At 39.7% G+C, this 22,446-nt stretch overlaps 1 protein-coding gene across 20 annotated transcripts in view; it reads right to left on the bottom strand.

Moving 5' to 3' along the window:
• The window catches only part of CACNA1D (calcium voltage-gated channel subunit alpha1 D), a 165,734-nt gene that overhangs the window by 142,965 nt on the left and 323 nt on the right, over positions 1-22,446 (bottom strand). For 19 of the 20 annotated variants that reach the window (XM_040646100.2, XM_015292987.4, XM_015292996.4 and 16 more), the window contains exons 2-3: positions 20,277-20,595; positions 17,988-18,093 (exon numbers count right to left, since the gene is read on the bottom strand). In XM_040646100.2, coding sequence (XP_040502034.1) covers positions 17,988-18,093; positions 20,277-20,595 — 425 coding nt within the window. Of the gene's footprint in view, positions 1-17,987; positions 18,094-20,276; positions 20,596-21,296; positions 21,682-22,446 lie in introns of those variants that run through there. The other variant, XM_040646109.1, reaches the window with a different exon arrangement.

Here is a 22,446-nt window from a genome sequence, read left to right as displayed (position 1 = left end):
GTGCTAAGACAGCAGGTAGCTACTCCCACATACTATTAGCAGATCAGCCTGGGGGCTTTCCTTAACACCCCAACACTGCATGCTGCAAGGATAACTGAAATTTATGGACATCCTGAACACAAGTTTTATTTCCAACTGTGCCATGCCAAAATTATCAATGTCCTGTAATGAAATAATATGGGTATACAAAACAGACCCAGTTAGTTCACTGATTCCTGGTCCAGTTTCCTACAAGATGTAAATTTACAGACAAAGGCACAAGGCACAGGCGAAAGAAATAATAAGCAAGATGGCTCACTGAATCTGCAGGCCTCAGGCAAGGAACATGGCTGCTTCTGAGATGGCTCCCGCATTGGTAATCTGTACCACCTAGAGCCAAGGTATCCTTTAACAATTCATAAAAGCTGTTATCGCTGATCCCAAAACTTCTTAATGGAAAAAGAAATTTCTGTAACATTTTTATCACTACTGCACTTATTATTAAATCCTTCAGCAGTAGCTGCTAAAATGAGACCTTTTCAAGGAAATAGAACTATTTCCCAACAGATTTGAGCTAAGTTTGACAATTAAGGCAATAGAAAGAGATAAGAAGTGGTAGGAAAGAAGATTGGGCTATTCTACCAGCAGGGCTACCAGTCCGAAATTAAATTAGAACAACTCAAGACCATTTTGACTCATCCAGTTGCATTAAAAAATGTTTTTACTGCTCTGTTGTCTTAGAGGAATCATTCTGGACTGATACGGTATTATCTGTATATTTTCATAGAAACTTAGGGAATATACATATAGTATGTAAGCATGCACACATACACAGATGTTCTACTGAAAAGGTACCATTGGTAACCACTTCCTGAGTAAAAGTGGCAGATTTCCAAAGCAGCAGTTCTAAGGATCTTATCCACTGAGGGCTTTCTGCGCATTAACTTGAATTACAAACCACCAAACATAAAATAAGATCCATTTATTTTATCTCCAAACAACCAGAGATGCTCCTGGCAAAAAAAAAAAAAAAAAAAAAAAAAAAAAAAAAAGAAATTTAGCAGTGCTAAGAATTTTTCTTTAATGATACTAAAGAACAAAGATATTTTTCCGAGTTTGTTTACCCAGCTTATCTTCATTTTTTATTCTGATGAGGTACAAAAAAATGTATCATTTAACCTAAATTGCAATGAAATTACAGTGCAACATCTCTATATAAGAGGAAAATGCTTACTTTATTCTGGAAACTTTCCAAGTTGCTGCCATAATCTAGGTAAATTTCAAATGATTTTTAATAATGTGTCTCATTGATCAAACCCCTGACAAGTAAAAAAAAAAAAAAAAAAGGGGGGGGAGATGTAGGCATAATTTTGTCAGCAAAGGCAGTAAAGACACCAGCATGAAGGCCGTACACCAAATGCCAAACAAAATCCCCGGTTTAACTTCTTGATCTTGAAAGGCTTTGAAGTTAGCAATTCTATAAATGAAGCACGTTCTCCGGGATTGTTGTATTGCTCTTCATTTTTCACCAGTTCTGCTTTGTTGTAGCTACTGTTCTCACTCATATACAAAGATTCCGTGTAATGAAGAAACCTCTGAAATATTTGATCTGCAGACCAAATGATGGACCACAAAATTTGCTACCTAGAAGTATTCCCATTCTGCCTTCCTGAGTGGTATCTTTAGTAGCAAAATTAGCACCAGTCATGAAAAGTATGTCTGAACAGGATTTCAGGACTCATTCCTTGAACAATTAGGAAGATTCTATCAGTCTTGGCCTCAGAGGATTCAGTCATTCTCAGTGGAAAACAAGGAAGTGGCAGGATCGCCATCATCTTACCTTCAGGACTAACAGAAAGGCAGGTTTGTGAACTTCAATTCTTCTGTAAGAGTCTTTTTTCAGGAAGCAGAGAAACATATCCATGCTGACTACCTAACTAATTTACCATTCATCAAGAAATGTTGAAAGCAACACTCTTAACAGCAGCTGCCTACTACTGACAAATTTCAGTCCACTTTTGTCTTCCGCTACCTTCAGCAGGAATCATCACCTTCTTTCTGCATCTTTAAAGACTGGCAGTATGCTATTGGCTTGTAAAACGTATGTGTTAACTTGGTCATCTGGAAACAAAACATCACTTTCATTCAAGAGAAGAAAACCATACAGTGATCAGTAATAAAAAAAAGCCAAATTAGACTGATTCATTGGACAAGAAAATAAAGCAAGAAATAGTTCTGAAATCACATCACTATTTTGATTCCAAGATTCAGATGTCCAGAAGAACCTGCACAGACTTGAGAAGTGGGCCTGTATCAACCTAGTGAAGTTCAACAAGACCAGGTGAAAGGTGCTGCACTTGGGTCAGAGCAATCCCAGATATGAGTACAGACTGGGAGAAGAACTCCTTGATAGCAGCCCTGTAGAGAACGACTTGGGAGTCCCGATGGACAAAAACTGGACATGAGCCAGCCGTGTGCACTTGCAGCCCAGAAGGCCAACAGTATCCTGAGTTACACCAACAGAGGGGTGGCTAATATGGCAAGGAAGGCGATTGTTGTCTTCTATTCACGAGGCCCCATCTGGAGTACTGTGTCCAGGCCTAGGGCCCCCAGCACAAAAAGGATGTGAAGATGTTGGAATGGGTCCAGAGGAGGGCCATGCGGATGATCAGTGGGCTGGAGCACCTCTCCTATAAAGAAAGGGTGAGGGAGGTGGGCTTGTTTAGATTGGAGAAGGCTCTAAGGAGACCTCATTGCAGCCTTCCAGTACTTGAAGGGAGCTTTTAAGCAGGAGGAGTGACTTTTTACATGATCTGATAGTGATAGGACAAGGGGAAATGACTTTAAACTAAGAAGGGAAAAATCTAGGTTAGATGCTTGGAGATTTATTTTTTTATTTTTATTTTTTACCCAGAGAAAATTTGTCCAGGATTTGGTGGCTACAGTAATACTACAGTGAAATTATGCATTTAAAATGAGAAAACTGTGTCAGTGTGAAGTCTACTGAAAAGGCATGGCTGACAGCTCCAAGCACTGTAGTAAATTCCATATGGGTCTTTTGTTTAGTTATGATATAGAAGAAATATATAAAGCTGTTACTTGATCAAGATGATTTTTCCTTACTCTACTTTCCATTACACAAGAAAGAATACACTGTACAGAAATACAGAAAATCTGATACTGAGGCAGGGAGAATAGTACATAGCAGTACATAGGAAAGTAACTCACTTATTAAAAGTGTCTACTACAGTGGGGAAAAAGAAATAAATATTTTATTAAAGAAACAATGAAAAAAATTTTTAAAACCTACCAGCGAGACTGCTTCATAATGGACATAAAGAAAATGTTCTTTATGGGTAATGTGTCAAAAAATTTGTCTCACCTGAAACCTCTTTAGAAAAAAAACGTATCAAATGAGTAAAAGTAGCATAACCAAATTATCTTCTCTCAAAACTTGTGAAGAAAATATAGCTTGAATCTGTTGAGCCATTTACTACATGCATACTGTCTAAGGTGAAACCATTAAATATGAAGACTTTACTTCTTGCTCAAACACATACTGAGCTGAAAAGTGTGGAGCCAGTACCATCTATTATTTCATTCCCTAAACTTCCTTTACTGATCAGTGCCATAGCCAGGATCTGGGGGTCAATGCTGTAACCCAGTACAGCTGATGCAGTGTTTTGTTCCTATTATAAGGAAAAAGAAGCAGAGTTGCTTCCGGCATGACCAGGTTCATTTTTTTGGACACATCCAAACAGAAAGAAAAATATTGACATTTAACTTCTCCAACTAACTGCAATGCTTAAATTATTAATAAAAATAACCTTTGAGTCCTTTTGGAAGCACGAACATTTTTCAGATTTACATAAAAACCACATATGCCTACTAGAAGTCAAGCTCAATAGAAACACATTGCTCTATTTTAGGCTGATTTAATATACATAGTATGTTAAAATGAAAACAAAATGGAGTATTTGATTCTGCCCTTTGGAAGATCTGTGCCTGTCCAAGCTGAAAAGGTCTCCACAGACGTTATGCACAATTAGGACAGCAGAACAGAACAGAGGCCAGCTTTAGCCCTCCAAACAAAGAATTTCTAAGCGTGTCTTTGCTTTTTCTTTCCATTTTTCCCAGCAATGAAGATCACTGCAAGTCATGTAGTATGCATTTTACTGCTTGTTACCACTTACGCAAAATCACACCTAGCAAATATAAGCTTGATTTTTTTCCTTAAATATAGCATATTTAAATAGTTGCAATACCAAATTCCTAAGTAATCATCAAAACATTGCCAGACATTAACAGCAAATACAGTATCAACCAAGCTATTGCTGAAACAGAGGGAAACTATTCACTGATAGTAACCTACTCTGAAATGTTATTGATATCTTACTATTTGTAAAAACATATCAGTGTGGAAAGAAAAATTGCATTAGGAAAAGCTGTATAATGAAATGTCTCAGATTCCAATTATTTTCATAGAGTTCAATACACATGTAATGCATAACATACTCATTCTGGACTCATTCTGGACTCATTCTTCAGTTTTTACCTCCCTAACATAGTTAATGACAGTATATTCCATCATGAAGCCAGGACATTTATCAAAAACTAATCAACTCAGATTTTTCCCCTGACTTCTCCATAATTTTGCTCTAACACGTACTTGTCTATGCACTTTCAAAGGTCACTGAGTTCTTCAGCCTGCTGCAGATCACAGCCTTTGGTATTTTGCACTGAAGCAGTAATTGCTTATTCATTACCAGCAGTACTTAAGATTTCTCAGCTTATAGCCACAAACCTGTAGTAGTCTGTGGCCCATACCTATCAAATCTGTGAAAGATAACTGAGAAGAAACTATTTTCAGTAGTTTTTTCATTCTCTATATAGAACTCTAAATTGCCACTAGAAAATTCATTGAGTTTCCCAACTTGAAACTGTGTTAAACTACTGTGGAGGGACCATTAATAAGTATGAATGAGCAAGAAGCCTGTGGATAAACTCAAAGGGAAGAAGGAGGTCCATGAAAAGCAGACATAGAGTCTGTCCTCTTCGGAAGAATATAGGAACATTGTCAGGGCCTGCAAGGATGTAACAAGGAAGGTAAGGTCCATCTAGAATTAAATTTTGCAAAGGAGGTCAAGGACAACAAGAAAGGCTTTTTTAGGTATGTCAGTAGTAAAATGAAGACTAGGGATGATGTGGGTCCACTAAAGAATGAGGGTATCTTTGTAACGGGACACAGAATGCAAAGATACTAAACACTCCCTTTGCTTTAATCTTTACTACTAAGACTACCCCTCGGGAATGCCAGATGCTAGAGATTAGAGCCCAGGGAATAGGAGACTTCCTCTTGGTCAAGGGGGACCTGATCAGAGAGCTTTTAGCCAAAAACATCACACACCAATCCATATAGGATACATCCATAAGTGTTGAGAGAGTTGGCAGAAGTTATTAACAAATCTCTATCATCCTTGAAAGGTCTTGGAAACAGCAGAGGTCCCTGAACACTGGAGGACAGCCAGTGTCACACTAGTCTTGAAAAAGGGCATTTCCTAGGATGATCTGGGATACTACAGGCCAGTCAGCCTCACCTCCATACTTGGAAAAGTGATGGAACCACTTTTTCTGAATGTCATCACCAAACAATTGGAAGAGAAAGTTATCAGGAACAGTCAGTATGGATTCACTAAGGGGAATCATGCTTGGCCAACCTGGTAGCATTCTATAATGTCATCACCTGCTGGGTAGGTGAGGGTAGAGCAGCAGATGCTGCTTACCATGACTTCAGCATGATTCTTGACCCTGTCTCTCCATAACATCCTTGGCAAGGAAGCTTAGAAAGCGTGTGTAAGAGATTATTCTTTTTGCACCTTTGTCTCAAAGCTTGCTGAGGAACAGAGATTGACAAGTCCAGGCAAGTCCTGATCAAAGTTGGAGAAATCTTTTGTCTGAAGATTTGCAAGCCGGGGCAATGAGAGAGAGATAAGTAGCAGCTTAATGACCAGGAAGCAGTCTTTTGTGTGGGCTCATCTCGAGGGAGGTAGCCATACCTGCACGCTGAGGGGTGCTGCACATGATTCTTACCTCAGTGCCCAGAAATGCCACTTAGCATTTGATAAATAGAAAGATAAAAAAAGGGACCTAAAACCAAGAGGGTGGTGTCTGACGTCAGATTCCTTATGATGTGATACCTGCCTGCTGACAGACTCTCCTGGGCCTGCTCTGTCATTGTACCTGCTTGCTGCCTAAGGTCGGCCACTGCTGCTGCTCTCCCCTGCACTTTTGCTCCTGTACTGGCCTCGGACCATCATAATGGCATGCAATGAGATACTGCTGGATCTTGGTGGTGACTATCCCCACTTCACGTAACTCTTGCTCCTTTCCTATCTCCCCTATTGCCCGCTTTCCCTTCCCCATCACCCTAATTCATAACTGTTGCCGCCTTCCCTTCCCCATCTCCCTTAGTGACTAGGATTTGTAATAAACTGGTCAGACCAATATTTGAACTGTTGTTTCTTGATCTCACATCAGGTATACAAATATCAAAGAACTTCCTCTCCCTCCTATAAATTGGAGCAGGACAGCACTTTGATTTACATATACCTTCTTTAAAGGCAAAATACATATTTTGAAAGTACACAATCATAAAGCAATGTAGCTACAAAATAATGCATCTTCCTCATGTTTCACTATATTCTTTAAAAATACATTTTTATTGAGAAGTGTTGCATGAAGAAAATTGATGCATTCCTGACAACTGAAAGAATTATCACTTCTATCACCATTAAAAGGTAGTATTGTATAGAACCCCTTAAGCACAAAGCTTTAAACCATCTCTTTATATACTTCCAGCACCCTCAGTCCAGAAGTCCGTAATTTTAACTAACCTGGAGCGATCGATTTGCCAGAAGGTTATCTACTAACTCAATTCTAATTTGTTTCTTCTGCAGTTGTTTAAAGGCAAGGAAAACAAGACTAGCGTGTTTATAATCCATGTTATGTAACCATTCAGCGGATATCCTCTATTCAGTGAACACCCACAAGAGTCAATGCCTCAAAATAAGCTATAAATCTTTGCCTTCTTTTTGATTTTCACTGGAACTGAACAAGCACATTCAAGGCAATGTAATACAAACCATATACTTGTTCAAAGAACAGATTAACCTCATTCCACTTATTTATTAAAACAAGGTACGTCACACCACACTAAAATATATTTGTGCAATAAGTTAATTTTTCTTCCCATTAGCCTTTTCAATTTCTTTTCTTCCAATACCTTCTGAAATACCCTTGTTCACAAGCATGGACAAAAGGGACAAGATATATCCCTACACTAAGCCTCTGTATAGTCATTAATTCCAATAATCAGCGCTCTTTTTTTTCCTCCTCACTTACTTCATATTACTTGAAAAGAGTTTACTTAATCCATGCTTTAGCTGACGTGCTAACTTTACTCAAAGTTTCCACCAAAAATATATACATAAATCAATCTCATTAATATAGCTCTCATTATAGCAATCTCATTAATATATCTATACCTGAAATTAGTCTCCTATCCCATACTTAATGCTGTACTTTTCTTATTTCATACAAATCGATTTCAAAGAAAAAAAAGTTATCTTCCATTTCATTTGCCAGGTCCCTATGCAGAATTCCGTACGTGATTCCACAATTTGTGCTGACTAATAAGCAGAGGTACATGCAACATCATCCAGTGCCTCAGCCTTACCATTTATTGAGTGAAACTGAATGCTACAGTCCTGTACATGAGCTTTCATACATAATTTTTAAATAGCAACTTATTTGGGACTAATATGTATGTAATATTTAGATCAATAGCAATATTGCTGCTCCTGAGTTTCTGAAAATACCCTCCTTTTACATGCATCAGGACGATGCTAAAAGCACCTTCTGTGGCACCATTCACACCAATTCGACAGTTCATATAAGCATATTTGTGATCACTCAGTATATCTTGCTTTCTTTTGCTGAATGGGATGCTGCCTGCCTTGGCTTCATTCACAGATCATCTGTTCGAGGAAGACACTGAACTGCCCACCAAAGCTTGGGGTGCTTGTGCTACTAATACAACCCAAAGATTAACATTAACATTTTTAGATACACATGAAACACCACATGGAAGCTTGCTCTATCTTCTGAGACATCTAATATTAACTCCCCCAAATTTCCTTTCCTACTGCTGTTTACCTAAATGTCACTGCTTTTGCTGTATCACTATGGGAACAGCGGCGGTTCCTTCTGTTCCTATATTGCCACCACCAATCACTTTCTCTTCACCAAAACTTGCTGCCAAAATATTCTAAGTTCAACCTGAAATACAGTCTCTGACAACAAAACTGATGTTGACTTTCTGGTGTTCACCAGCAAGTCAGCCAATTCATTTCCAATTAAGAAGAAAATAAGTAATGCTTTTAAGAGAAATCTCAAGATCTCATTTTAGCACTTATACAAACCCCATCACCATATCTGAACATTTCACAGCCTCAGACTTACTCTTCTTTTAGGTGCCCTTTCAGAATAGAAAAAAACTTCTAAGCAGCAAACTACAATGCTAAAAATACAAATAGCCTGTCAAAGGACACAGAAAACTGGGAGCAAACTTAAAAAAAAAAAAAAAAGTAAACTCCTGAATTTCTTACCCCCTTCTATTCCCTTTCCATTCAGGCTCCAAATCATTTTATTTCCTTAGCCAGAATAATTCAGTATTCCTGTTAGAGATAAACAGCTCTGTTAGCATGAAAATTAATGAAGTCTTGTCCTACTGCCTAGCATTGGCTGATTAGCTGTGGTGTGACAAGTCCTCCTGCCTTTGGGAAAAGAGGGAACACTGATTCCTCTCCTGCTATTAACAAAAAAAAAAAACAAAAAAAAAAACGGGGGGGAGGGTTGAGAAAACTTTGATAGCCATGTTTCTGCTGTATTTGATTGAAATCATATTCCCTCTGAAGTTTCAAAGAGCTCTGTTATATGTTATACATCTAACATAGGACTTCAAGAGCTTTTTTTTTTTTTCCCCTCTTCTTGGCTTTTTTTCCTTAACAGTAAGATCCTTTGAGGTCAGCCTTAGCTACACCACAACTTAGATCCAACTACCTTTCACCCGCAGGAACACGCTCACAGCCATACGATGCTTAGGGAAAACACAGCTGTGAGGAGCAGCTGATAGACTCTACCACAGAGCACAAGGGCTTTAAAACACAAGTGCTGACAGACAGACTGCGGGTGCTCAGCCTACCTATGCTCAATCTGAATCAACTATGGGACTGTTGCACTTGCAAAGCATCCACTGAGTTTCGGAGTTCAGGGAAATGTCTTATTTTACTAGGAATACAGACAGCAGGCATTTCTTGTCTTAAGATGGAGTAATGCAAAAATATCCATGACAGTGCAATCAAAACCAAACCACAAACCACTAAAATAGCATGGCCTGTGCACTAGGGCACTTCATTTCAATTTGACACTGTCTCATTATAATTAAAACAAAATCTGAACATTTTCACATATCATTCAACTCATTTCTTGGGTGTAGAGAAACTAAATTGCAGGATACAGAGCTTTGCTGCACTGCACTGAGCATGTCCATCACAGAGACTTTGCATCTCAAAGCACTCACCTTTTCTGTAGCAGTTCCTGAGAATACAAACTGCAGAAACATCATTTTATACCTTTAGATACAAGGTACTTTTTACTGGTTTTTTTCTTTTTTTTTTCCTTAAAGTCAGTGGCATTGAGAGATTGACACCTTATTTAAAAGAACTACACAGGATATAAATAATTCAATAGGCTGTTTTCTTTCAGCTCCTCCCTTTGAAATAGCAAGAAATAAATTGAAAGAAAAGCTATCTGAATTCAAATTATTACATCTTGGGATGATGATAAGTATACAATTATTTCAATATCAAACCACAGTGAAGAAGTTAACTTATGCCACATTTAATCCATATGTATTTTAAAGGACTCAATCAATATTTGGGGAAAAAGATTAAGTCGTGGCATCCTAATAAATCCATCAGAGTGAAAAACACAATAGCAAAACTCTGATAAACATAATACAGCTTTGGGGTATTTGCTACTCCCTTCCTAGGAAGGATTGCATTTCCCTGATTAGCTGAGCAGCATAAGATGCAATCTTGCTGGAGGCTGCTGCACTGCTGGAGAGCAGCTCCAGCCACTGCAGGCCAATCCAGAAGAAGTATAAATACTGAACTACTGAACCTTATTAATGAACACTTGTTGTTTAGTTCTTACTGGTCCCCACAGCATATAAGGGCAACTGCCTCTGTCTGCTCCTTTGTAGCACTTGATCTGCAAAATTTTTACTGAAGCACAAAATGATGTTTCAGTATCATATACTTAGGCTGTAAAGCACAACCTGCTTTGCATCACACATGAAGAGGGCATAACTAAAACAACTTGTCAGGTGAACCTTTGGGCTGAACTTCTGTCCTCCATTAAGACAAAAATTTGTCTTAGAAAATATGCAATAAAAAGGGTGGAAAGATTTAATGCTGGTATTCTGCAGATTCTTTGTCTAGCATCATCCCTTCTGGAATACCAACCAACATTATGTATTAGTTACCACACTAAAATATGAGGATTCAGACCTTTGCTCACATTGTCAAAATGTATAACCCTACAAGACTGCAGAACTGTAAGCAGTTCTCTACTCACATAAATAGCAACCACAATAAAAACAGCGAATTGCAATCAAGTTGAACACTGGCTGAACTTTCAGTCATGCAGCAACAGTGAAAAGACTATGGCATAATACCTTTTAATATTAAGAGAATAAAAAGTATTTCATAGCTACATAAACAAACCTTGCAAATAAATCAGTCTGTTTAATCTGCTCATCATTTCAAAGTTCTATATTGATTTCATTGGAAATGTTATTAAGTTCTGAGCATATATCTCAAGTCTTTAAATAAAGTTTGGCTTCAAATGCCAAAAGGAAGGACCAAGATTTCTGATAAGAATCACATCATTCTTCAAGGAGAATGGAACTCCAAATTACTTCACACTTATTTTCATGAGGGAAAAAAAAACCATGAACATTAAGCTTTGAAATCAGTGCTACCAAATCAGTTTTACACAAGTGAGTATAAGATCATGATTTCAACGTTTGCTGAAAGGAAGGAGGGAAGGAATTTTAGTTGTAATTCATTGAATCAGTATTTTATTGCAAAGAATCACACAATAACCAAAAAAAGACCAGCGTTGAAAAGCAAATGCACCCTAATTAACATTCTCCTACTATCTCTATAATTCACTTAACCTTATTTCATGGTCCTGTCCCTCCAGATGGCCCAGCAGAAGCAAAAGGTTTTGGTGCTTAACAGCATCGAATGGTAAATCAAATCACACATCCAATTAACCATCACTGAAATAGTTCATTATTAAACCTCAGCAGCTTAGCAAATTCATTTTAGTTGACCTTAAAAAGGTACATGAGTCTTTTGAAGCAAGCACAGACTGGGTTCCAAACGCACCCAGAACTCCTCCATTTCTGCTCAGATGAAACAAGCAAACATGCCTGTGACCAACACTTCCAACACGGATCCAAACTGTCATAATTCAAGACACAGCACTCATCATACAGACAAAAATACAGAAACAGAAACAGTGGTTTGGGTTGGAAGGGACCTTTAAGACCATCTAGTCCGTGCCCTCACTATAGGCAGGCACTTACAATCACAGAATTGTCATTTTCAGGTTCTCCTTTAACATAACAGCTCTCATCAAGGAATATAACTATATGATAGAATCTCACTGCATTTACTAATTTATTCCAATATCAAACAAGCAACACACATGATTGACAAAGCAAACTGGTTTGTTCGTATTTCTTTTGGAGCATTTATGAAACAACTTACACTCTCACTGTGTCAATAGTTTGTATAAAAAGTACCAACTTCTCCCACTCATCTTAAACTCTTCAAATTTGACTGACTGCAGTTTTAATGTAAGATTCAACTGCTTTCCCGCTGACCATTCAGCTGTTACAGTAACTAACGATATGGTATATTTGGAAGGGCACAACGTTACTGAGAGCAGCCTAGATTACAAAATTTTACAGACATACCTTTATTAAGCAGACAAAAAAAAAAAAAAAAAAAAAAAAAAGACGAAAAGAGAAGGAATAAAGCCCCACAGCATTTCCCAGCACAATTAAACTAACAAATCCACCTCCTAAAAACGTGGCACTTTTCGATTCGGGAGACTGACATTAGGCTATAATAGAAAAAAAAGAACTCTTCCAGCCCTTTCTGGTATACACTGTATCTCCCCAGGCATTTTGCCAGCAAAGCACTACTAGCAAATCTTTTTAAGGAGAGACAAGCCCTTAGTAGGAATTCCCCACAGGAACAAGCATGCAACTTTCAAAGTGGAAAAAACATCTTCTTTCAAACAGCAATGATTAAGTACATCTTTTTGTGGGGCCTCCTGGTCTGGATAACTGAACAGCTATCTCCTACATTTAAAGATGGGAAAATATTTTTCTAGTGTCATTAACTAAAACTTGTAAGACTTGTTTTAATCTGTGCCGAAGTAGCCAAGTCTTCAGTTATACTGGGGCACACAAGAATAAAGGAGTAATAAGGACAAGTCTGTGTTATTCCCAAACCACCACAGACCCAAGCAGCCCTTCTAGCAGTTGGAAATCTCTAGTTCAGTCTTGCTCACATCTTTCTTCCAGGAATGTCCCTTTTCCTAAGCCAGAGGAAGAAGCAAAATTTCTCTTTCATTCATCACTAGAGATGGACTTGGCATATAGCAATTCTCCTTATCAAAAAAGTAAAATAAAAATAAATCAAGAACCAGCTCTACCAGCACAGTAGAGAGACACAGAGCAGAGTAGGCCTAAGAGCTGGCTGCAGGACAAAGTGGATGTGATGTGCTGGCAATCCAGGACTCTCATTTTATTTTGAAGAGGTATACATTACAACACAAAAGAAAAGGTTTCCTCAAACTGTGGTCAGCACTTATAGAAGTCAAACCATTCCATAACAGTTTGCAAGTGCATAATATTGGAAAATCAGGGCTGGCAGAAATTAAAAAAAAATCAAATATGAAGACAGGACTGAGTAAAACATACCATTTTTAACTAACCCACTTGCAGAAGGGCCATCAGTTAAGGAATTCTTGCAGCTATCCAAAGGTTACTTGCTGAAGCACACTGCCTCACCTAGTAATCATCAAACAACTACACTGCTAATTTTTAGCAAAATAAATCAGGCTGCTACTGTTGTTCAACAAACAAACAAACAAAAAAATAGATGTCAGAGTAATCAGTGCACAGAAAAAGAAGAGACTTGGGCTCCAAAGCACCCTCAGTTGGAAGAGTAAACATGGCAAATACAGCATGTATAAGTACAATCCCATTTAAAATACACCACAGATCATTTAGCAATTCAACTAATTCCAAGATACTAAATGTTGTTAAAACCTACAGCATTCTACAAAATACATTTTCAGATAAGCTATGTATAGCATAGCCAAGTGCAAGGTAAAATCCAAAAATCTTTTCAATGGGTGGATTAATTAGTCATGTGGCCATAGGACTGAATGAGTCATGGGATTGCTAATGAGATAAGGATAGGAAGCCCGACACCTTAAGTCAGGAGTTCAAGTGGGTGAGTACTCTGCTGCTGTGACCTAGATTGAAGGCACAACTAACAGTTCAGGGGCAACACCTACATCTACTTAAGGAGAACACCTTTGCCTGAAAGAAAACCCAGACAGTACCTTTCTGTAGCAGTATCCCTCACTACAGCTCTCCCAGTCCCAGCTGCCTGGGAAAACTTGAAATAAATGAGGTATCCAGCTAACGAGTTCTGTAGGCACAGTTGGGAGACCTCACCCTTTGAGAGAGTTCCCCATTGACAATCGTAGTCAGAAGCAAAGATGAAGAATCCTGTTATTGCAGGCATAGAGTCTGTGATTATCAGCAGACTCAAGAGCTTTGTGCTTGTGACTTTGCACTTGCCAATGTGCTGTAATTAATGCAAATCCCCCCAAATGGGGGCTTTCAACCTCTTATGCAGAACAACCACACCAATGGAGTCTGGTCACAAGAGATGCAATACACCCAAAGCAGGCTCAACTCAAATTTCAGGGGTCAAGTCTACATAGATTCAGCATGGATGCCCTCTTATTGTTCATGTTTAGTTATTAGAAGAAGAAAAACTAAAAATGTTTTGATCACAACAGAAATGCAGACCCATATTAAGCCAGTCTGCCTGCGTGCTGTAAAAAAGCCCAGTGCTAATCATACCCAGCAGTAAAGTAAGTAGGAGGCAAAGCACAAGGAAGGAAGACGGAACAGAACACGGTATGGCAGGATGATACAAGAAAGAAAAACTGAGATGGGACAATGAGATAGAGCAAAGCGTGGTGCAGGAGAGGACCAACAGAAGAGTAAACACAGAGGGAAGCCAGAGGGCAAAGCAAAAGATAAGAGAAAGAAATGAGTGTGAAGTTAATGAAGACAAAAGACATAAGGGAAAATAACACGACACGGATGTGGATAAGAAGCAGAAAAGGCAGAAATAGAAGAAATATATATACAGGAAACTCATTGCCTGTCCAAAAACAGCTTCTTATCAAACGCAAACAAGACATGCTGCCAAAAGGACAGCTGAATTGAGTGCAGAAAGTTCAGATCACCTGAAACTTCTGAAATAAATTAAAACCTGAATGAAGTGGTTATGAGAATTTCAGCAGGGAGTATATTGACCCTGTTCTCCTGATGCAGGAGAAAAAAAAGATCTGCCTTCAGAAGATACTTGTGAAGATACTAAATGATTAAGGACTAAACAATTAAGTAGAGTTCGAAATCTAGCTGAATAGCTTTTCAAAGTTCATCAGACTGTACTGAGCTCTGTGCAGAATAGACGAGCATGACAGAAGTGCTCCACTCAAGGAAGAGAAGATCCCTTCCTCCCACCTCTCCTAGCGCACATCAAAATATTCCAAGGCATTTTCTTGATAAACTTTCCCCCAGCACACAGGACTGTAACATTGGTTTAGTGGCCAAGATCAGTCCACTCAGAATTTAACTCTGCACTCCTGATTTGTTTGAAATGCATTGCTCTGTACCATCCAGTATTAACATACCATTCTTAAGTGGGAATAAGGCTGACTATGAGTTTACTGTGCAAGAAAGAAGTTATAGTGCACCTTGCACTCCCAGAGAATGGCAGAAAGGCAGAACAGAACAAGTTCCCTTTCTATTTCCCACTTATCCATGCTCCACTGTTTTCTACCCTCTTGTACCACTGCTCCCTCTTCCCATGGCTGAACACAGACTATCCATATTTTATCTTTGGTCACCTCTAAATATAAAAATGAAGTATGAAGGTGTCTGAGATTCTGGGATTTTATTGCAAATTAAGAAACTCATAAGCCACTTCAGCAGGCTCATAGAAAACAGTTAACCAATTCAACTCAATGAAGCAACATCGATATACCTACCCCGTGAGAGCCAAGACCTAAATGTAATATCCATACACAAACTAAAATTTATAAAGCTGAGCTTTTGGGGTTTACATAATGAGGAAGGGAAGGCACTGGAAGCAGACCATGCTCCTGTTCTTCACTCCAGTCTCTCTCCACAAGACAGTAATGATGCAAATACTGAAATCTGTACAACATCAGTGGATGCCTGCATCCAGAATAGGGAAAGGATGAAGACGAGACTGTGGGGTTGATGGCACCACAAGCCTGAGTTGGAAGTAGATAAGAAGAGTATCTTATTTCCTTCAGTGTTCGAGTTTGAATTAAAGAGAGATCAAACTGGCAACATAGAGCTTATAAAAACGAAATGCCTCTGTATGTCAGTGGCTAAAATCCTTCCATACTCAAATCTAATACAATTCGTAAGCTCTGGGCAGCTTGGTCCGGTGGTTGGTGACCCTGCACATAGCAGGGGGATTGAAACTAGATGATCACCATGGTCCTTTTCAACCCAGGCTATTCTATGATTTGACGTGGTTTTTAAACCAGTAACAAAAAAGATTTGAACATTATTCAACAGTATTATAACAACTGACACCTCTGCTTCAAATATGTGTTTATACGCACACCACAAGAATCAGGAAATACGTGCTGAGACAGATTCCCAATTAAGCCTGACAATTTCCAAACCAGCTCAAATACACTACTGCTTCACATTATACTGGAATCCTCAGTATGGGTTTAACAAAGAAAGTTGAGCTAAGCTAGAAAAAAAAAAAAAAAATGACAACAAAATCCCAGAGAAGGTGACATGGACCCAGAGCAGTGGTTCATGTATTTTATGATTTATAACCCTCGCTATAAAGAAAGCCAATACTTCCCATTCCAGAGCAATTTATTTTGTTAGAGCAAGTAGACAAGATGCACCTACACATGTTGCCTGGGCTGAGTCTGCCCCAGCATATGCCAGTACTTGAGCTAACTTAGTCATAATTAACATCAGTATATACAAGTTGCAAATTTAAATGGTAAAATTATCAAATTATATGTACAGTTGAGCGTGTTCAAGATCCATAACTTGGGGTGTTCATGACCCTTTCTACTTAAAAGGGACAGGGATCTCTTAGTAAAAAAGCATAACACGTTTTTGTTCAGACCAACCTGTCCACCCATCCATGTTAATAAAAACATCAAATACAAAAATGTCCATTTCTTCCCAAACACACTGTAGAATTAGGTCAAATACTAGTCTAACAAAACAAATGCTAAGAAACATTTATTTCAAAATTATTAGCTTCTGACACAAGTAGCTGTTTTGCCTTTTTCACGTAATGCTTTATGAAAGCAGTTATTAGCAGACCTGTTGGTGGATTGACAGCCATGGAGACTTGTGCCCTGAATTTCTCACTGAGGGTAAAATGAATAAATAGACACTATAGGTTGGCTAGATAAACAACTGCACGATGCGTTCTTTACACTGACCTGAATTATTCTGCCTTGCACCAGCATTTTTATTGTTTGCATTTGCTTAATCTTGATAAACGAAATGTATATAAAATGGGTCATATGACTAGAATAATTACTTTTAGGAAAATAGATGTGCTCACATGCACAGAACGAACATACATCTTCATAAATAGAATGCCTCTTATCAACCTAAAATTTCCCTTCCAAAACAATCCAAAATGACCTGCTTGTTGATCTGGCACCCTTCCCCACCACCACCACCCCAGAAAACAAATCACAGACTTTCAAAACTCACAGGACCACAGAGCTCTACTAACTATTTCAAAATGCTGCTTAGAATAAACGAAACCATGATCATGTATTTTAAATCACCCTTGTGTGTAACAGTATCTGTAAGACTTGGAGACTAGCAACTAAATTATTTTTCATTACGTTTTCAAGTACAACACTGCTATCCTATTTTCAGCTGAAGAAATACAGCTCTGCAAATGAAGTACCCATTGTGTTATCATCCCTTTTCAAAACAACCTATAACAATAGTAAGTGCTTCTAGAATTCACGTTGATATTCTTACCATTTTGCTGTTAAGTTTTCCACCATTCTCTTTTATTAAAAGCTAAAATAACAGCTAAAATCACAGACAGCCAAACAGCAGCATTAAAATTTGAGAATAGATTAGACAAGTATATTAGGAAAAGCAGTAAAACTTCACAGGGATTGAAACAGCCATCTCAGCAGCAACAGGAATTCAAATACAAGTTCTTACACCACACAAATATAGACACACACAGAGCACAACATTATGGTACATTCTCTTCCAAAGAATTTCACCACTGAAAACATAACTTTAAAATATGACATTAGAGAGTACATATTAAAACTGAAAATAAAGCAATTCCATATTCTAACTGACAATTTATTTGAAAGTACCACTGTATACCAAATTTTTTTTTACTAAAATTATTATACTGAATACAGTCTTAAACACTAGCATCTAATCTTGACCACCAAGATAAAACATCAAGGCCAATATAAAACAAAACCTCAAGAGTACTCACCAAGTTATGATTAGTTGAATTAGAATCATCTTCTGGGAATGGGATGTAAACAGCTAAGGCCACACAATTGGCAAAAATAGACAGTAGTATAAATATGTCAAATGGTCTGGAAAATCCTGTTAAGGAATTAATGGATTCTGAGCATGTACAGACTTTTAAGCCTAGTTGTCCTTTCTGTTTCAACACTCACAAACAGTTCTTCTTTTAAGGCAACCTTTAGACTGTTAAGTGGGACAAACATCAAATCACCATTGGTTATATCGCTATATCACATCATCTTCCATCACAATGTCTCAATGTCCCCTTCTCTTTGCAAAAGCAAGAAAACTATTACTCTTGCTGCCAGAGAACTCATCACGTTTCTGACAGTGGAACTCCTTAACAGTTTTACTTGGGCCAGAGCAGATCAAAGTTTGGGTAAGTAGAATGGCTAACAGCATACCATTCTTGGCTTGGCAGCCATACAGGCTCAAAGCCTCTCAGACTTTTGCACAAGTGACATGAAGTACAGCTACAGTTTTAACACCATGTCTGGATAACAGCGGCAGAACCCTGGAGATACATTTTCTTTGGTTAAAAAAAAAAAAAGTGTTTCCTCAAATTCATACTTAGGAAGTTCATCCTTCAGCTTATCGTCAATTTGCCTTTCCCTGAAAAATACTGCATTATTTCCTCGTAACTAAAAAAGATGGAATTACCCAGATGAGACTACTTGTAGAATTTCAGAATGGAAATACTTTGAACCTTTGCCATTTTTTCCTGTTATCTCAACCCACACCTTATTGGTACATGTCCATCAAATTCCCATAAAAGATCGAGTGAAGAGCATCCAATACAATCTTAGTTTCCTCCAAAGAATATTTTTGTCAGTTTACAATATAATTTTATCTGGAGAAAACACCTATTAAGCCCACATGCCCATTAAGTACTTTTAAATTTTGTTTGTTGGCAATGCAAAGTTTGTCACCTCCAGGGTTGTTTTTACATCCATAAAAGCCTATGAATATCAACAACCATTACATCGTATACAAAAAAAAAAGAGCACCCATCTTAATACACAGCATTCTCCAAACTGAAATGAACAAACCATGTCAGTGCAAGACTTACAAGCTTGTTTTATGATATAGTGCTACTGGGACCAACTCAGCCCTGAGTTATTCCACTTCAGATTCACAGCAATTTAATTTAACTGACCTTAGCCAAGGAGAGGCCAATTTACTGAAATTAGTTGGACTTCTACCAGTTTAAAATGAAAGTAGAATCTGTTTCACCATCTTTAATTATGTTCAAAGAATTGAAAAAAACAAGCCCTATAAATGAGGAACATTTCATACTGCCAGGATGGGTGTTCTGTTTAAAGTAAGAAAATGAGCTTTACTTTGGTAATGTACTCTCTTGAACAGCTATTTCCTGCTACAGGAATGTTGCCATGGCTAACAGGCAAACATTTTTCTCCTTGTACCTCAACAAACCTTTATCTTCTATTTCAAACTTCTTTCTTGAGAATTAAACAATATATCATATCTGCATGATACTACTTCTTCCAAAGAAATCCACAGACTTTTGAATCACAACTGCTGACAAAGATAAAGCAATCCTTCCCTGCATGCACACCACCCTGAGGAGAAGCCAGTGTTATCTGGTCTCCTATCTTCAGCCATACACACTTCCAAATATTTGATGATAGACTTGTAAAAGTTCAAAAGATGAATATAGTTCAGGCACCTGTACGTACCAGCAGCGAATCCTCAGCTTAGCTAAGAAAACCTCACTTTTAGCAGTTAGAAAATATAATTTTTAAGTGATTTCTACATCTGGCCCATTTGCCCTAACAGTAATACATCTGAGCACAAGATGGAAGATAAGGGTTTGACATCTTAGGTCTTCTCCCAGTAGCACTGCTAAATGCACTCTTAAGCATTCAGCCTTATTTGGAAGGATAATGAACAGAATATGGAGATTTGATGGAATATAATGCAAGCTTACAAATTCTGAAAGTTAAATTCTGAATGTGTTCCCTTTCTCCCCTAAGGAAAAAAAAAAAAAAGGAATAGCTATGAGCTCTTCTCTGATTTGAGTTACTTACTACAGTGAAACAACATCCTGTGTTATTATGACATTGAGCAAGAGCCATTTATGCAAAACTACCACTAATGCTAATGAGAGTTACACAGACAGGTAAGTGAAGTACAGTGTTAGCTCTGATGCTATAAGAGACATTGCAGGACAGCCTTAATACACCTAAAAAACCTCAAGAAACAGATTAACTGAAACTGCATCAAAGGATACTTCCATTCTACTAGACTAATGCAGGCTCTTCGTATTGGGTTGTTGAGGGATAAACAGAAAAGGGCACGGGGTGGCCGACTATTAGACGTATTACCCTGTTTTTTGCTCTTGGCATATTGCTGGCGTTTTCTTTGGGACAGAGATCCTACAGGCTGGGCTGTGGTGGTATTCATATTTTGGGCAGCCTTTGCTTGTCTAGCAGCATCAATTGCAGCTTGCCAAGACAGAACAGTTTGCTTGGATGGTGCTGAACTGTTGGACTGAGTAGTTGGTCCGTCACCAGGGAGAGGAATTCTGGTGCTGCTTGCATAGTTCGCCTCTGTGAGAGAAAAGGGGAAAAAAAAAAAGAACTTGTTTATAACTTTTTATGCTATAATGTGTCACCGTGTTTTCGATGAAAAGATTATTTTAAGACCTCTTGATGGTGTGATGCCTATATATGTGCATACACTCATGCTCTGCAGCATATATATATATATATATATGGCTGTAGGCAAATAAATATAGATATACGTAATTGAATATCTATACGTATGTATATATGCAATTGAACAGTAGCCAAAAAGGCTCAGGAGTCAGCACTGTAACTTCAAGTCGAATCTAAGTGTCAAGACAAGTGCTTCACCAACACTTCTCATTTTGAGTCTCCCACTTACTACATTTCGCACAGACTCGATGGCAGCTTTCCTGTCACCATGTTTATCCAGTGAAGCATACCTCCTCCTAATGACCAACTCTGCTGCAGTACCTTAGCATTCAGCAGAAAAACAGTCCTTTGCATGTGTTTTTTAACCGAAAACAACCGATGCTACCTTCCCAGACAAAAAGAAATTCTGTAAGCCAGTTGAATCTCACCTCGTCCTGCATTCTCACAGCAGAACGTGGGGATGCCTCCCACAAGTGAAAATCCCATACTGTGTGGTGGTAAATATGTTGAAAAGGTGGAGTTACACATGTGAAACCAATGCAAAGGAATGCTTCTTTCTGCTTCTTCACAAGGTTTCACTACGTAAATCGTACCTTCTAAACAACATTTTTGAGCTCTTTTTATTCAGATGGCAGCAAGGAAGACACAATGCCACCTCCTCACACAGATCTCTGCTCCTGACTGGAGCAGCAGAGCCGACTCCTACGTGCACCTGTAGGAAGGAGCAGCTCCTAAGTGAAATTCAAAACTTGAAGACGCCTGGGTGGGCAGAACATGGAGGAATGATGGCACAATCCACGCGCAGGGAATCAGGGCTGGCAAGCGGAACGGGTCTGCCCAGGCAGGAGGGGAAAGATAACTCCCCAGCGACCGTCGTTCGTCGAAGAGGGGAACACAGCCCTCCCTGCCCAGACTGTGGGAGCGGAGATAACGGCAGCGACGCGAGAGCCCTGAACATGCGTCGACGTGTGCGAGCCCGGCCCGCCGCTCCGTGCCTGCGTGAGGGGCGGCCGCGGGGGCTCTAAGATGGCTCCCAGGGCGGCGGGGTCAGCGCGGGGCCGCGGCCGGCACCGCGTGGGGGGGAGCCGGGCAGCCCCTACCGCCGGGCCTCGGGGGAAGGATGCTCGGGGGCGGCGGTGCCGATGTCAACGTTTTGCAAAGGATTTCTGTCCCCCCCCCCCCCCTTTTTTTTTTTTTAATAATTTTCCTAAGCAATTTGACAGCATCTCCCCCGCCTTCCGCCTGCCCCCTGGGATGCCGTGCAACGTGGTTCGGCGCAAACCAGCCGCCGATCGACGCATCTAGCTGTCATCCTCCTCATCAGTGCTGGAGAGCGAAACAAAGCCCGAGCGCCGTGCTCCCCAGGGAACCTCTGCCCCCGGCGGGCACGCAGCAACGGACTCGCGGCTCATGTGGGGGAGCGGGGGAAGACTCGTTCGAACACGGCAGGGGAGGACGCGCGGAGCCGGCACGGGACCGGCGCGGCCCCGCGGCGCCCCCTCAGCCGCCCGCCCCCAGCCGCGGCCGCCGGCGCTGTGCCCCCGCACCCCGTTCGGAGCGGCGCGAGCGGAGCCGCGACCCCCGCCCGCCCTCAGCTCCGGCCTCGCGCAGCATCCCGCTTCCCGCCGAACCTCACCCCGCGCCCTTCCCGCTCCCGGCCCCTTCCCCGACCCCGGCCGCTCGCCCCCTCCCCGCCCCAAACCCACCCCGGCCCCAACGCTTTCCCTCCCTCCCTAATCCCCG

The sequence above is a fragment of the Gallus gallus genome, chromosome 12, assembly GCF_016699485.2.
Source record: "Gallus gallus isolate bGalGal1 chromosome 12, bGalGal1.mat.broiler.GRCg7b, whole genome shotgun sequence".
Taxonomy (NCBI): domain Eukaryota; kingdom Metazoa; phylum Chordata; class Aves; order Galliformes; family Phasianidae; genus Gallus; species Gallus gallus.
This window is presented reverse-complemented; position numbering and strand designations above follow the sequence as displayed.